At 38.7% G+C, this 16,304-nt stretch overlaps 1 protein-coding gene across 2 annotated transcripts in view; it reads left to right on the forward strand.

Moving 5' to 3' along the window:
* THEMIS (thymocyte selection associated) overlaps window positions 1-15,891 on the forward strand; it is an 83,318-nt gene extending 67,427 nt beyond the window's left edge. For both annotated transcript variants that reach the window (XM_015284452.4, XM_040697916.2), the window contains 2 exons: window positions 57-201; window positions 9,391-15,891. In XM_015284452.4, the coding sequence (XP_015139938.3) occupies window positions 57-201; window positions 9,391-9,821 (576 nt within the window). In that variant the 3' untranslated portion in view covers window positions 9,822-15,891. The remainder of the gene's footprint in view (window positions 1-56; window positions 202-9,390) is intronic.
* Window positions 15,892-16,304: the final 413 nt, after the last annotated feature.

Here is a 16,304-nt window from a genome sequence, read left to right on the forward strand (position 1 = left end):
CAGTCTGGAGTAAAGATTTATATGTGAAGTCAATGTTTTCTTCTATATAATTTCAGAATTTCTGTGTAGACACCAAGAAGAAATTGTGCTCAAATCAAGATGCTGATGTTTTGGTTAGTTGTCAAAATGATTTGGTGCATCGTGACAATGAGAAGGACGTGACTGGGAAAGCTACATTAGTGGAAAACCGTGTGTTTAAAGGTTAGTTAAGACTTATGGTTTGAGTTATATTATAACAAAGTTTAACCCCAGTCTTGATAAATAACTTATATGTAGCACTACCTTGTGTGATTTCATTTGGAATCTGTGCTTCAGTCAAAAGTGATGAACATTTCTGCTCTTCCTCCATAAATGCCATAAGGTAAATTCATCCAAGCTCTCAACAGCAGCATGGTATTAAACTCTGTTTGACACTGAAACATGAATATTCAATAGTTTTTAGAAACAGATTTGTGTGAAAAGATACACTTTGTTTTTCCTTAGGAATCTATACATCTTCTGTCACTGAAAAAAAAAAAAAAAAAAAGAAATTAATTCCAAAAGGTATTATGGATAAGCAAGCCATATGAAGATGTCTTCAACTTTTTTATTTATTTTGAAGCAAAAATAGCATTGAGTAAATTACTTGGCTATTAATTGTTTTTAAGGTCACCATTTGATTGGATTTCACAACTATATTTGATAACTGATTAGGCTTTCTACTTCTCTTTCAACTTCTCAATTTGTCAGAACGTATTGAAGTTGAGAGGCCAGATGATATGAGGAGAAATCCTGAAGACTTTGAAGTAAAAATAAAAAACTCGGTTGATTTCATTAATCTGTCTGTCATGAGTTATATTTTAAAAATGAACGCGTGACATTAATTATAACACTGGCATATTTGGAAGTCTAAGGCACAAATACTCATCCTCACAGCATTTTTTTTTTTTGCTGATAATTGATATCAGTATAGGAACTTCCCATAAAATTTCCTCTTTGCTGTCTTCTCATTCAGTGTGTGAGTCTCCTAAAAAGGACTGTTTATCTGAAACTATGCAAATACAACATAAACAACCTTTATATTTAAAGATTACTGTAGTGTATTGAATATTCAATGATCTGTGCTGCTGCGGATGTTGATTGTTTGGGAACAGTTTTTCTAACAGTGTTTAGGTTTACAGCAGGCTGCTTTGAAAGATAATCTCATATTTGTTATTTTGTGGCTTTGAAAAATCTCCCTGTAGGTTCCATTTTGTTGCAACTTAATGATCTGATGATATTTTATAGTGGTAAATGGTGAAGCTTCCAGACTGGCAGCTATAGAAATTAGCATTCTCTGTTTAAGCCCCAGGACAACACTGTTACCAAGATGAGCTAATGATGTACTCTCTTGTGCCAAGGGATCTACCTGCAAATCACTGGGGTTTGACTTTGACAACTGGTGTCCATGCTGCAGGGATCAACTGAATCACCTCTATGGGTGATCCAGTCCCTGTGGAGTAACGCAAGTGAGGGCGAGGTGTTCATGGTTACTATAGGACCTTCTATTCTACTCCATCGCAACAAGGAGGAGATTTCCCAGTCCATTTCTAAATCACAGTTAGGGGTACATGTTCTATAAATGGATCAGATGTTCATTATTTTCAGTCAAAAAGACAGACTCAGACTTTTTGTAGGTGTTCTTGTTTTGGAGCTTTTACTGACTGTGATTCAAAAGCATAGCAAAACAGGGCATCATTGCTAACTGCCATCTGCCCTGGGTAGAGTCTGCCTGCTTTCTCACTCTTTATTCATTCTGAGTTAATAACATCACTCTTTTGTTGATCCCACCAAGTCTTATTTGTCCTCGATAAACTTCTTATAGAATCTCCAGAACTTCACTGTCTTTATCTTTATGTAAATCTATTTCTCTTTGTCATTTGAGAGCAAGATGTGAGGAGTGGCTGAAGGACCTTGTCTTGTTCAACCCAGAGCAGAGGAAGATGAGGGGAGGCCTCATGGTGGCAAACAGCTCCTCACAGGAAACTGAGGAGCAGCACTGAGCTCTGCTATCTGGCAACTGTGACAGGACCTGAGGGAACAGCATGGAGCTCTGTCAGGGAAGAGGCAGCTGGGGGTTAGGGAAAGGTTCTGTACCAGAGGGCAACGGACATAGAACAGGCTGCCCAGGGCACAGGGCACAGCCCCAATGCTGGAATTCGAGGAGCTTTTGGACACCACTCTCAGACATAGGATTTGAATTTTGGGTGGTCCTGTGTGGAGTCAGGAGCTGGAGCTGATGATGCATGTGGGTCCCTTCCAACTCTAGGTTCTCTATAATTCTGTCATTCTAACTCTTCATTTGTTTTTAATCCCAAAACACTCTATTTGACAAGAAAGTTTTCTAGTGACTTTTTTCCAGTTTTAATTTCTTTTTTTTTTTTTAATTATCTTCTTTTCAGTGTTCTCCCATTAAGATCCTAATCTTTGTTTTCTTGTCCCTTTTCTGAATTCTGGGTTTTCACACCTTATTCTTAATTTTTTATTTCTTCATGATTCCAGAGGAAATATTTCAGATATCAGTCAGGCTCTTTTTCTTTTCCTACCCATTTCCTATCTGAGTTTTTATTCCTATCCATTTCCCCAAGCTTATGGATAGAGATCAGTGCTTTGTAAATAGTTCTAGTTGTATGCCCAAGTACACTAAAGAAAAAATTGGAATTAGAGCTGCTGAAGACTTCCTTGCTCCTGATCCTATAAAAATTTGCAGTATTAATTCCTTCTGCCTGGTCCAGTTCTGAGCCATGTTTCTGATTTCAAACCTCATAGAGCATATGTCTCTCATCTTATTCTTCGTGATTTTTGCACTTTATTAAATCTGAGCTCATCATATAGACTGTTAGGTGAGACATAAGTTCAGGTAAAGACTAACCTATGTTACTGAGGATTTTCAAACAAATCAATCATAGACTCATAGAATCATAGAATCATAGAATAGCTTGGGTTGGAAGGGACTCCAAGGATCATCAAGTTCCAACCGCCTGCCACAAGCAGTGCCATGACCTGGTACCAGACCAGGTTGCCCACGGCCCCATCCAACCTGGTCTTGAATATCTCCAGGCGTGAAGCATCCACAGCCTCTTTCGGCAGTCTGTTCCAGCACCTCACCACCCGCTCTATGAAGAACTTCTCCCTGACATCCAATCTAAATCTTCTTTCCTTGAGCTTAAGATCATTCCCCATTGTCCTATCAAATCCTCAGTACCTCTGTTTTGCACACACAGAAAATCAAGAGACAATATCATAAAGCTTTTTCTGCAAGACTACAAAACCTCTTCTTGTTAAACTGCCTTGGAGTATATCCCTGAACAATTTTTGCCTAACTTTGAGTATACCGTGAGTTAAAAGTTGGAGACACGTGGATTTAATAAGATAGAACAAAGAGTGATGTTAGATTGTACACTGGCAAACCCAGATCAAAGCTGAAGTTTTTTCTCAAAGCTGTGTGTTAGTGAAGCCCAAATTATTGAGCTTAATTCAAAGTTAACTGCAAAATTATACAGGAGATTTGATTAGAAGATAAAGCAGTTCTTCCTGGCCAGTCAAGGGATCCCCAGGAGTCCACTGTTGCGTGCAGCAAGCTTGCCTGTTCCAGAGTGTATTCTGCTCTGTTAATTCAAAGGATAATGGATTAGAAAATATGTCAAGACTAACAACACAGACACACTCCTGTGGGTTTTGAGTGGGAGGAAATGTACCATTCACTGACTAATCTTTAAACTTCTACTCGTGAATGTTAAGCAAACCTCCAAAGCACCAACCCATTTCAAATTCCTAATACGGATATTGAGTCTATGCTCAAAAAAAAAAAAAAAAGAAAAGAAAAGAAAAGCCACTTACAGACAAAACTGCTATTTCTTATCAAAGGATCAAAGGCTAGGTAGTTCTGAAAAGAAAGGCAATATGGTTCTCTTTCAGTGTTAACGCCTCTATTGTGTTTCCTTGCAGAGTTCATATTAGTAAAGATGGTATTTATTATCTTTGTTTCTAAGAAATTCATCCTTTTTTTGGATGAAGAAATTTATCCACTGTTTCAACAAAACCTGAATTGGTCACTAAAGTGGCCACTATCTTATTTTCTTAGTTTTGACTGAATTTGAATTCATTAAAAATAGTAGCGATTCTGCAAAGTCATAGCTCTCAATCTGAAACTTGCTGTTTTGGTTTGTTTTGCTCTAATTTTTAAATTTCTTCTAACTGGAGTTTCTGAAACATTATCTAATGCTGTTTTGTTTTAGTTCTTTGTTTTGTTTTGTATTGGCATCTGGACACTTTAGAGAAGACATTCGAATGTTCTGTCTTTCAGAACTTGATTTCGGAAGGCTATGGGCTGGGGAAAATATGGAAGGGGCCTTTTGATTGCAACTCAGGGTGCACAAAAAAACAGATACCCTCTTCGGCAATGAAGATGGTTTAAGAAATTTCTGCCCCTGCTCTTGATGTTGTACCATTTAGGGCAATACTTTTGGTTACAGAGCTGTACTCAAAAAACACTTAAATGAATGGAGCATAGTAATTTCAAAAGCTTTAAGCAAAATGAATAATTTTGAATTACATTTAAAGAAGCTTTTACTTTGGCAATATCACAGGGAACATGCACTAGTGTTCTGAATTCAACCATAGGGATAAGCAACATGAATTAGGAATCCTATACTGTATGACATATATACTATAATATATGACATACATACTATACTGAATGACAACTGTCTCCCTTCCATCTTTGACTACGGCAAAATTGTTAAAACCTTTTTTTGCCTCCTTTGGTCCTGTAATTATCTTTAAAACAATAACTGTATAATTTTTCATTTTATTTTTTGGGCCATATCAAAAACCTTATTCCTTGTTGATGTATCTTCTTAGATAAGCTAAGAAAAAATGCTAAGATAATGAGTTTAAATAAGCAGATTGCATCACTTAGTAGGATTATGTGTACACTTACATAAATTATACTTCCTTTTAGTTAAACTTAGTTTTATTCTTAGCTAGTATCGAGGTTGTATAGCAGGGGACAGAAAGCATGCGTTCTGCATCCTTTACATGTTTCCCTTGCTAGATTTGACTGCTTGTAGTTGCAACAAAAATCAGAGTTTTCAGGCAGGAGCATGTAGAAATCGTTACAAGGAGAAAGTGTTGCGGGGTTACACGCAGGGAACTATGGAGGACTTTGTATGAGTCACCCCTCCCACTTTCTGCCCATGCATGATTCTGTGGTGGTACCTTCTTCAGCTAGGTGGTGGTGCTTCTTTCAGGGGAGGCTCAGACTGGATATCAAGAAAAGGCTCTTTACCAGGAGGTCGTATGGCATTGGAACAGGATCCCAAGGGAGTGGCCATGGCACTGAGCTTGCCAGAGTTCAAGAAGCATCTGAACAAAGCGCTCAGACATGTGGTCTGATTTTTGGATGGTACTGTGCAGACCCAGGAGCCAGGAGTTAGAACTTATTATCCTTATGAGTCCCTTCCAACTCAGGATATTCTATGGTTCTTCTTTAGGTGGAAGATGGTGTGCTGAACAGTAGATGGGAGTGGGTAGGGGGCATGGTGCCACACAGAGCCCTTCTCTATACCCTCTTGCAAAACGTATGATGGGACCTGGAATATGCAACTCCTTAAAGTCTGTGACAAAGGTTTTCTGTGAGAGTTATTGTGTGGAGTGTTTGATGATTATACTGATGTTGATTATACGGAGTGTTTGATTTGTAATTAAAAAGGGAAAAAAAAACAACAGTCACAGAAAGTAGTGACTGTAAGGATTCAGTAAGACCACCAAGATAGTCTAGAAAAGTAAAGAAGAAAAGTTAGAAATAAAAGGACAGTAAAATAAGTCAGAAGTTGTTTGTATCTCTAAGGAAATTCATATTTCTTTAAGAAATTGAATTTAAGATTAAACTGTTCCAAACAGTGTGCTAGTACATTCCCCACAGAGATAAATATTAACCATACATGAATTTTAACCCTACAGTACATATGAAATATTTTGATTGTTACCTTTAACAGTTTTTAAAGACATTATAAATCATCACTAGAAGGAATGATTGATGGATATCAGGCCAGGGAATAGTTCATTCATTTCATTGGCTCTGATTCACTCAGCGGTTTCCAGTAGCAGTCCCTAAGGAATTAACTCCTAACAAGCACTGAGGAGCACCTTAACCAGGCTCACAACAAACAAAACACTACTGTTAATAAAAAAACTTTGACTAATGCATACATTCTTCAGTTCTGTGCTTTTTCACTGAAGTGATGCTCAGAAATAAGAATGTTGTTCTACCTTGTTTAGTTCACAATATTATTGTGCATAATAACTCACAACTATTGTTTTCAAGTTAGGCATATCTATAAAAGCTAAATGTTATTAATGTGGCTGAATGTTAGTTTATGCAGCATAAATCCTGAGCTGAGATATTTACCACAGCTATAAAACTCTATTATGATCATGGCCAGGGGTGTTTACTTGTGCAACCTTTTATATACATGAACTGGGGTTTCTAGCACTGGTTGCCTTCCAGCAATGATGATGATAGGTTACTTCTGTTGCCTGCATTTTGGATGAGTGCAGAATTAAGAGTTATGGCAACTGTTTGTGACCTTGAAGTCTGTGAAAGAAAAGCTAGCATATTCAGAAAAAAAAAAAAAAAATCCTACCCACTTGAGGATGTGAGTGAGACAAATGGAAATTTTTAGTCTGCAGAACATTCCCTTTCCACTATAAAGGCAAACATAATTATACAAATTGTTCCAGGAAGAGTGGAGTTAATGAAATTTGGTTTAATAAGGATTCAGGTCTGTTGTCCCCTGCTGCTCCTTTCCCTCCTTCCCTGATAATAACTAAAACTCTCCTTATGGTACTCCTATTATATGAAAAAGAGCAGGTTTGGAGCTATGTGTGTGTTGAGTGGCCAACCAATACACACATGCTGATTTATCCTTCTGTTTGCTGCCAAATGGAGAGTGTAACAGCTGTGTTCTGCATGCCTTTCTTTCAACAGAGGAACTAATTCAACTTTCTCTTTTATAACCATGCTGTGACTTCTTCCCCCTTTTCAAATTTGACTGAAATTGGCAAGGAAAAACTTTAAAAAGTACTGTAGAGATTGGCAGATGGATGGATAGACAGCATGATGACACAAGCCTTGTTTTCTTAGCAGGGTAAGATGGTATATCTGATTCAGTAATTCAGTGTCGAGACTAATGGATTTTTTTCAAGTAGGAAGAAAATTGCATTGATTTCACTGTTTAAAATCCCCTTGGGATCATTCAGCTTGTCCCATTCATTGCTTAATGCTTTACTGAAGTGTAAATATATACATTTCAGAAGGCATCCTACACTTGTTTGAGACTGGAGACAACTGTGATTTACTCTGTCCTGATGACATTAATTTCCTTTTCTCCTTGAGCTGTCTTGCTTAGAAGCATATCATTTTGTTTTTCTGTGTTTGGGAAAGAAGAAAGTCTAGCTATGCCATCCATGTGCAACCTGTACTTTATATCCGTATTAGCAAGTCTATGTGCACAAATAATATTTTCCTTGCTGAATCACAAGGATTAGCTTATTCATTCTGTGCCCATTTTATTCATTAGTTTACTTTTACTGATGAATAAAATGCAGACAACCTGAAAATGAACCACAAACCTGGAAATGTTTGTTAAGAAGATAGTGGCCGCTTGTGTGAGTGAGATCTCTGTTGAATTTCTTTTCATAGGGTGGATTTCTTTCCCTTTTGGTGTCTAGATCTGGAAATATATTGCTAATTTAGTCATTCCTGTAAAGAAGCAGGGGTACTTGAAGGAAAATCTGTCCATGATAAATTGTGTCCTGGTTCAGGTAGACAGCTGCTTGATGAATATGATGGTTATTTCCAACCTTAAAATTTCTATAAAGGAGTGAATCAGAACTTCAGAACAAAATGAGTCCCGTCCATTTCTCAGGAAGAGGCACCTCAGTCATGGAGAGTCTTAGAACAAATTGATAAGAACAACTATACATCTGGTTTCTTGGAAAAGGGGAACGCAGTTGTCCCAAGAACAAGCCTGGAAGAATTTTTGTTTGAGAAGCTCAGTGCCATAAGGAGGGAGGTATTTGATAAGCGTGGCCTTGCAGAGAGATCAAATAGGCTGTGAGGGTTTGTACATATTTGCAAGTTGTTTCTGGTTATGTTGTAGTAAATTAAACAAACAGAAACAGCTGTTCCCATAGCAGTATTTCACACTGCTTTACCACTTCACATGAAATTTTTGCTTTTGAAACTCAGTGCCCTCTCAGCTCCATTAAACATGGGGCATTGTGACAAACCTGGGCTGCTCCTGTCTTGCTGCAGTACAACTCTTTCCCACTCCTGCAAGTGCCAAAAAACATGGTGGCTCCAGAGGGGGCATGTGGGGCACTAATCCTTGGAGGGGTGCAATAGGAGTACATGAGCAAGGCAGGAGACCATAAGGCCTTTTGGCAGCAGGCTGACCCATGAGAAGAATAGCATCAAGCTCTTGCCATGCAAGGAATCAGTGCAGAGCCCATCCCACTCTGGAGCTGCTAAGAGGCCTCATGTGAGGGTCTCTGCTCTAGTGGGAAAAGGCCACCACTTTTTGAAAGGTCAGTATAGCTGAAGGTTAGTCTAGGTGGACACAAAGAAATGAACTTCAAAGTTTTTCATTTAAACCTCATACCACTCTCACGCTTTCATCTCTATTTATTATATTACATTCTGAATAAGAAAAGAATGGGGATTTTGGCTTCAGAAAGTCCTACAAAGCCAACACATTTTCCTAGCTACATATTCATCTTTTCAGGCAAAGAACATAGGAGCAAATGTACAACAGGGATTGTAGGTATTGCATGATGCACATGCACTGCTCATCTCTTAACAGTTTAATGTCTGCTTTTACACTCTTAGTGATCACACTTCTAAAGCATTTTATTAAACATTTGAATTGTCTATGGACAACTGTCAGGGAGTAGACAACAGATTAAGAAATGTTTAGATGTTATACTGAGGATCATGGTTTAGTGGGAAATACTTTTGGTAGATGCATGGTTGGACTAGATGATCTTAGAGGTCTTTTCCAACCTTGGTGATACTATGATTCTTTGATAGACCATGAGGTACAAGCATTGCTCAGAAACTGGGAGAGGAAGTCTTAAAAAGTGAAGACCATTTTATAAAATGCTCAGCTGGGTTTCATTCTTGATCTGCTACAAATGTTCAGGAATGTGTGCAAGTCACTTAAGACCTCTGTGAATATCAGAAAAGAGAAGAGAATGTTTTTTCCTTTGTTTTTGACTTTTGTGGTTGTCTGTATGAATTGTACATTTTTCCTGGGCAAGTACAGAGCCTTCTGTTTCCTTACAGTTACTTATTTGTTGATTTCTCAGGTCTAACAAATAAGACACTTGAAAAGTGTGAAGGTCAAAAGGAACAGGAAGAAGAGCATGACTATGAATATGTGGATGAAAACATAATTGAACACATAAGGAAAGCATTTCAAGACAGCAAATTTTGCCAGTTGTATCCTGGACTGCATCAGAAGAAGCATGGGCAGCGGGATGAGGGAGGTGATCCTGCCTCTCTGCTCTGCTCTGGTGAGACCTCACCTGGAGTACTGCATCCAGATACTGAGTCCTCAGCACAGGAGAGACACAGATCTGTTGGAGCACGTCCAGAGGAGAGCCACAAAAATGCTCCAAGGGATGGAACAACTTTCCTACGAGGACAGGCTGAAAGAGCCAGGGCTGTTCGGCCAGGAGAAGAAAAGGCTCTGGAAAGACCTGAGAATGGCCTTTCAGTATCTAAAGGGGGGCTATAAGAAAGAAGGAGTCAGACTCATTTGTAGGGTCTGTTGTGATAGGACAAGGGGAAATGGTTTCAAACTAAAAGAGGGGAGATTTATACTGAATATAAGTTAAAAATTATATATACAGTAAGGGTAGTAACGCACTGAAATGGGTTGCCCAGAGATGTGGTGGATGCTCTGTCCCTGGAGTCAGGCTGGACTGGTCTCTGAGCACCCTGATCTAGCTGTGGGTGTCCCTGAACTTAGCAGGGGAGTTGGACTAGAGGACCTTTAAAGGTCCCTTCCAACTCAAATGATTCTACAATTCCAAATAAGGATAGCCTCTGAAGAAAGAATGCGGTTGTGCTCTCTCATCACATATTGATGCAAACAAATGTGGTCAGAGTGATTTTCATGTTTTCCAGCGACCACTATCCTTCACAATGAGGAAAGGTTTTCTCTGGGAACTACCATCATTGATTGGCACATAAGTTCTGTGAAGAATATGGGAAAGGTACACCTGAGTTAGACACAACTACTTGTGACCCAGTGTTGCTCTTAACGATGTCATATTTGTCAAGGCGGTACCACTAGTTGTTCTGGTAATGTAAGTGTACAGGTGGAGCTAAAATCTTAATTAGACCAACAATACAAAAATACGTGAAAACACAGAGAGAAAAGCTTTGTATCTGAAAGCTTGTCTAATTTTTCTGATTTGTACCACTTTGGTGTAACTGCAATCTTTGTTCCCTTTTTAGAAGTGGGCACCTTCTAGCCAGTAATTAAGATCTGTCTCTTAAAAAGCTTCCAGAAAATTATTTGTGTTTCTACTAATTTATTGCATTTCTGCTTTGTCAGCCTTTGGAAGACTTAAAGTACCAGTGAAGAGGACCTTTCCTTCTAAAAACTTTAAGTATAATTTCCAGCCAAACACAGATCAACCCTTTTCCTAGATCCCAATGAAACTGCATAGTACCATTTTTGACTCATACCCAAACCTTCTATTAACTTTTCTTGACTTAGCTGAATTGATTTCTTATTAAGAGAAAACGCATGAATCCCAGAAAAAACTTGACATGTTTCAATTATTTAGAATTTTTTTTTAAATTAGAAAGTGGCTATTTACTTCAAAATGTACGTGTTATTTTAAAATGCCATGCAACATTTCTATTGCATCTGAGTTGGGCAGTATACTGCACCTGAAATACACTTTTTTTTTTTTTTTTCAAATCCTCCAGAAACATGTAGAAAACATACATCACCGAATATATCTGTCTTCAAATATGACACAAAAACAAACAGAAACCCCCAGTTTCTCCATCCAGGAGTCCTCATATAAGGGCTTGTTTCTCTTCCTTCCCACACAAAGTTCCCCTCTAAATTCAGCACTAAGAGTCAACCATTTCCCACCCTGATCCCACCCTTTTACAGGGCATTTATGCTCTTCATTAATATACTCCTTTAATATTTCTGTTATATATGAGCTATCAAAATGAAATCCATTGATTCAAATCATTGCATAAAATAGTTACTAGGAAAAAGAGTTTTAAAGAAATACAAAAGCAATCCTAAGTAGACAGGAATGCTATGAGAAAACCAGTATTCATTATTTGAAGTTTTTCATCAATGCCAGAAAAAAATCCTTCTATAGTAAAGGATGAAGTGTGCTAGAATGGTACTAGTAAGAGCCAGCCCTCACTCAAAGCAAGAGGGAGTAAGTAAGAAGATTTGCCTCGGGTCATTGCTATGTTAATTTTGATAGAATAGATGTGCCCAGGGGGTCAATGATGTTAACACATCATCACTACAGAACAGTAAGCAATCAAGCAAGGGGCTTGACTACACATGCCTTAGCTTGATATAGCAACAATGGCCATTAACTGTTTCAGGATTTTGCTTTCTGGATTTGAACTTCACATGAGTGCTACTAAAGGAATGGCTGCAGTTGACTAAGTCTGGGCACTTATTCAATGGGGAACAAAAAGTAGAAAAGAAAAGGAAAATGCTGCAGAGGATAAAAAATCTACAGATCTGTGTTTTCTTCCTGCCACAAACTAAACATTTTAGGTGGCTTTGTTTGAACGATTTTATTATTGTTTTAAACTTGTGCTTTTTTAAAAAGGGATTGTATGAAACAGACTGAGGTGAAACTTTTTACTTTGGTTATACTGAGAGGTAGGTTCCTGTATGAAGAAGACATGTTGAAGACAGTGCTACAAATGAAAACCAACATTCCTGACCCCACCAAACCTCCATTAATCCTGTACTTACTAAATACATATTATGTAATGAAGTGCTGTTTTCTTAAGACATTTCTCTGGGCCTTTCACACCACTGCCCCTCCAAGCTAGCTGTTTCTTTCCTACTATCCCTGGGTTGAGGCAAACTTTCCAGACTTGGGGACGTTGAAGATAGAAAGACAAATCTGTAACTGGAGTTGTATGTTCTCAACACATCTGAAAGTCTTCCTACTTTTAAGTAGTTTTCAATATTGGTTTGGGGACATATACTACTCTGTCAATTTTCATTGTTTGATAATTTCTCTACTGCGTAGTGTTTTCACTTTTCCTTAATGTTCAAATTAAAACTTCTTATCCAAAGAATAATCAATTGTGATTACTGGAGGAAGGAAGGGTTGGCAGATAGCAAACAGGGTGTTGCTCTGAGACCTGTTCATCCAATGCACACAGGCCTTGCTTACCACTCTCTGGGCCCATAGCATTCAATAAAGCATATTGTTGTTAAATGTTAACAGCAGGGTGGTGAGACACTGGAACAGTTTGACCAGATAAGTTGTGGATGTCCCATCCATAGAGGTGTTCAAGGAGAGATTGGATGTGGCTTTGGTCAACTTGGTCTTGTGGAAGATGTCCCTGCCTGTGGTAGGGGACTTAAGGATTCCTTCCAATTCTGATCACTCTTTGATTCTGCAATTCTCTGATTACTTAGGTACTAATTAACTTCCCTCCAGGCCTTCAGCTCTGTTATCCCATACTAGAGCACAGCTGCTGGCAGTATCACAATGAGGATGATATGTCTGATCCCGAATTTCTCAGACCAGCAACATCATATAGGCTTCATATGATGTGCAGTAATGATGGAGACATACTAGGAGAACTCTTTGGTGGAGTCACATCCTATATGGACTAAATGAGCTCTTTTGCCTGTATAGGTCAAGTATTTCCCTAAACTGCATAAGCTGTGCTGGTAAAAGAAAAGTTTACTGGTTTGAGTTTCATGTACTTAGACAAAGTTGCTGGCATAGCTGTATCAGAGTGCCATGGTTTAAAGAGTTAATCACACGACACTCCTCCCTCCCCTCAGGAGAAAGGGGTTGGAAAGGAAGAGGGAAAAAAATTGAGATAGGAGAAACTAATTTATTAAAAGGATTGTGAGATAATACAGAATAATTAAGAGTAATAAATCAAAACAATAAAAAAAATAAAACCAAATGAGAGACCTGAGTCAGCAGGCCCTCCATGGCTTACCTCCTCAAAAAGACCAGAAAGCTCTTCCTCCATCACGCAGAATCAGAAATCATCTGGGGGCTCCTGGAAAATGCAGTGCATCCCAGTGCATCTTCACCTTGGAGGATCAGAACTCACATGAGACTGCTAGAGATAAACAGTAAACATAGCTCCACAGTGCACTCCTCACCCAACAGTCTGTTGCATGATGTTATGATACAGAATACTGATAAAACCAGGACATAGAGTCATACATTAGCTTTAATTTTGCTGTAGTCTTGGGATTACTGGTGTAATTGTGCTGACAAACCATTTTATGGCACAAGCAAGCCCTAATTCACAGCCATTAATTTGACTCAAGTGCTCATTCACCTGCATTCCCACATAATTTTTTAAAGCCAAATGTGAAGGTTTCATGTTTCACTCTAATATTTTGTTGTTTTCCAGAGACATCTGAAGCAAAATAATTATGAAATTAACTGGAAAAAATAGTAAGCTACATCATTCACATATTAAAATCAACTGCAACAGTAAGAAAACCTGCATATAAAAGTGTTGTCCTTGTCTCATGAAGAGCATATGAGGCTACAATTTAACTGTAAGAATCCACTGAGAAACTAAACAGCTTACTCATCGTAAATAAGAATTCAAACCAGCTAAGGTCTCATGACCCTTTGAAGGGACAATGTTCTTCCTGTACCTATTTATTCATGAATTCACGTAGTCGTATAATGATGTCAAGTCCAATCCTCCATTCCTATTGCACCTGAAATAACAGTTTATTTTCTCAACCGCTGTAGGGCATATGCAAAAGGAAAATTCCCCTTTTTTTTCTTTCTTTCTTTCTTTTAGTTTGGTTTGGTAAGATTTTCTTTGAGAAATGAGTAGTAGAGAGGGGAACAAAGGGTTATGTAAGATGAACTCCCATTTCTTCACTCAGTCACATATGCTACAGGTTTAGGCCCAGAGCTACAACAAGCAGGACTTTGCCGCTGCTTCTGATGTTGAGCAATTCTTTGTTGCACAAGTGGTGCTGTTGTACCTCAAGTAATTCACTGTGGAAATCGGTGTCATTCCTCCCAAGGGGAAGTGTTTCTCAGTAGGACTGAGGGTGTCTAAATTAGGTAATACTGCCATTTCCACATCCCCTTGCCCAGCTTTAGTTAGTCTCATGGAATCATGGAATCGCCAAAAGACCTTCAAGATCATCCAGTCCAAACTATCACCAATGTTTCCCACCAAACCATGTGCCTCAGTACAACCTCTAAACTTTTCTTACAACACCTCTATTTATTTATTTAGAACCACATAGAGCTGTAAATTTTTACAATATTTTCAGCAGCTTGCTGAAAACACAGCTGATAAGGAAGGACAGAAGTTGGTGCTGAAGGAGCAAGGTGCCTCTCTGCTTCAAATATTGATGGTCAGTACTGCTTCAGTGGACAGAGGGCACAGGAAGAGCAGCAGAACATTTTATTTGGATTTGTTCTTTTTTAAAAAATAAACAAAACAGCAAAACAGAACAACTGTTCACTTTGAAAGATTTCCCTTTAATTTACACTTCTGAAGACAAAAATTAAGAGCCAAATACTTACACAGTATCTGAGATTAAAAAAAAACCTTTACACCCTGTGGGTATCAAGCAGCAGCAGTGAGGGCTTCTGATAACACAGATGAGCATCCCAGTGCACTTGGCAGAGAGTGTGTAACCAGGGCTAGTGTTGGAGCTGCTGTATTCCTGTCTGGGATCCCTATGCACAGTCATGTATGAACTGCGTGGGTACAATGTTCTGAACATCCTTGGTTGGCACTGAACCTAATCCTCATGTTCTGGCAGAGAACAGAAATGTGGATGTCTGCAGCCTGAGTCTGACGCCCACAATCTCTGGGCAGTGTGTGTATGGTGAGTGCTGTGTATCCAGACTTGGTAGATTGCGGAAAAGCACATACACCTCTGGCAGTGCTTTAGCTCTCAGGGAGAATTACTAAGAACTGATGTGTAAACATGCAGCTGACGTGCCAAGAGTTTCCAGACTCACAGCAGCTTGATCAGACTGGTATACCCAGAAATGCCTGACAGCTGTGCACAACAGCCAAACTTCCCAGACAGGTTTGGGGTGGAGACAGGGAACACGTTCAGAAAGCCTACATGTACCATATTTCTAGTGCTACTGAAGAGTTAAAAAGCAAACACTCACAAAAAATGCCTTCATATACTTTAAAGAAGACTTTTCAAGAAGACAGCATAGCATCTTCAGACTTTCCTATTAAAATTCCACTGCATAATTAATTTTCACTAATGCAAATTAATCTAGAATTTCTCAATATTGTCTTACATTAATTTATTCAAGATAAATGTTCATCCTCATTAAAATCAGTTACAATTTAAGTATTAAGTGTATAGCTCAAAGTGCTTTGATTCCATGCATATGTAGCATATAGCATTTAGCATACCGTTTGTTAACATGGGAGCTTGCAGGTGCGTACTGGCTGGCAAATCGCTTGTGGGTGTTTGGAATACATTTCAAGTGTTTTGCACAAAAATTTGTATGTCTCCTTGCAGCAGTTCAGAGCAGCGCAGTTTGTTATGCTAGCAAACGCAGACTGGTGTGGGAATAAAAGGTATTTGTTGCATATTTTCCTGACTATTTTATTTCTCTGCTTAATGTGATATTGTCCTCTGTTAAATGTCTGAAAGATATGAGATGTTGCTATCATGATTCTGTTTCCTTGAATAGTACAAAGCCTGAGTTATGTAGCTGTAAGGGAAAAGATGAAAGCCAGCAGCCTTCTGGGCTGCACTGTGTCAGCAGCAGGTTGAGGGAGATGATTCTTCCCCTCTGCTCAGCTCTGACAGGACACTTGGAGTGCTGGGTCCTGTTCTGAGCTTCCCAGTGCAAGAGAGATATGGGCACGCTGGAGAGAGTCCAGCAAAGAATCATGAAAGTGATTATGAGGTTGGAATATCTGATATGCAACAAGAGACTGAGAGAACCTAGAAAAAACAAAGCTCTCATTAGTTGCCCTAGCTGATAGGATAGTTATAAAC

Source organism: Gallus gallus, chromosome 3 (assembly GCF_016699485.2).
Source record: "Gallus gallus isolate bGalGal1 chromosome 3, bGalGal1.mat.broiler.GRCg7b, whole genome shotgun sequence".
Lineage (NCBI taxonomy): Eukaryota > Metazoa > Chordata > Aves > Galliformes > Phasianidae > Gallus > Gallus gallus.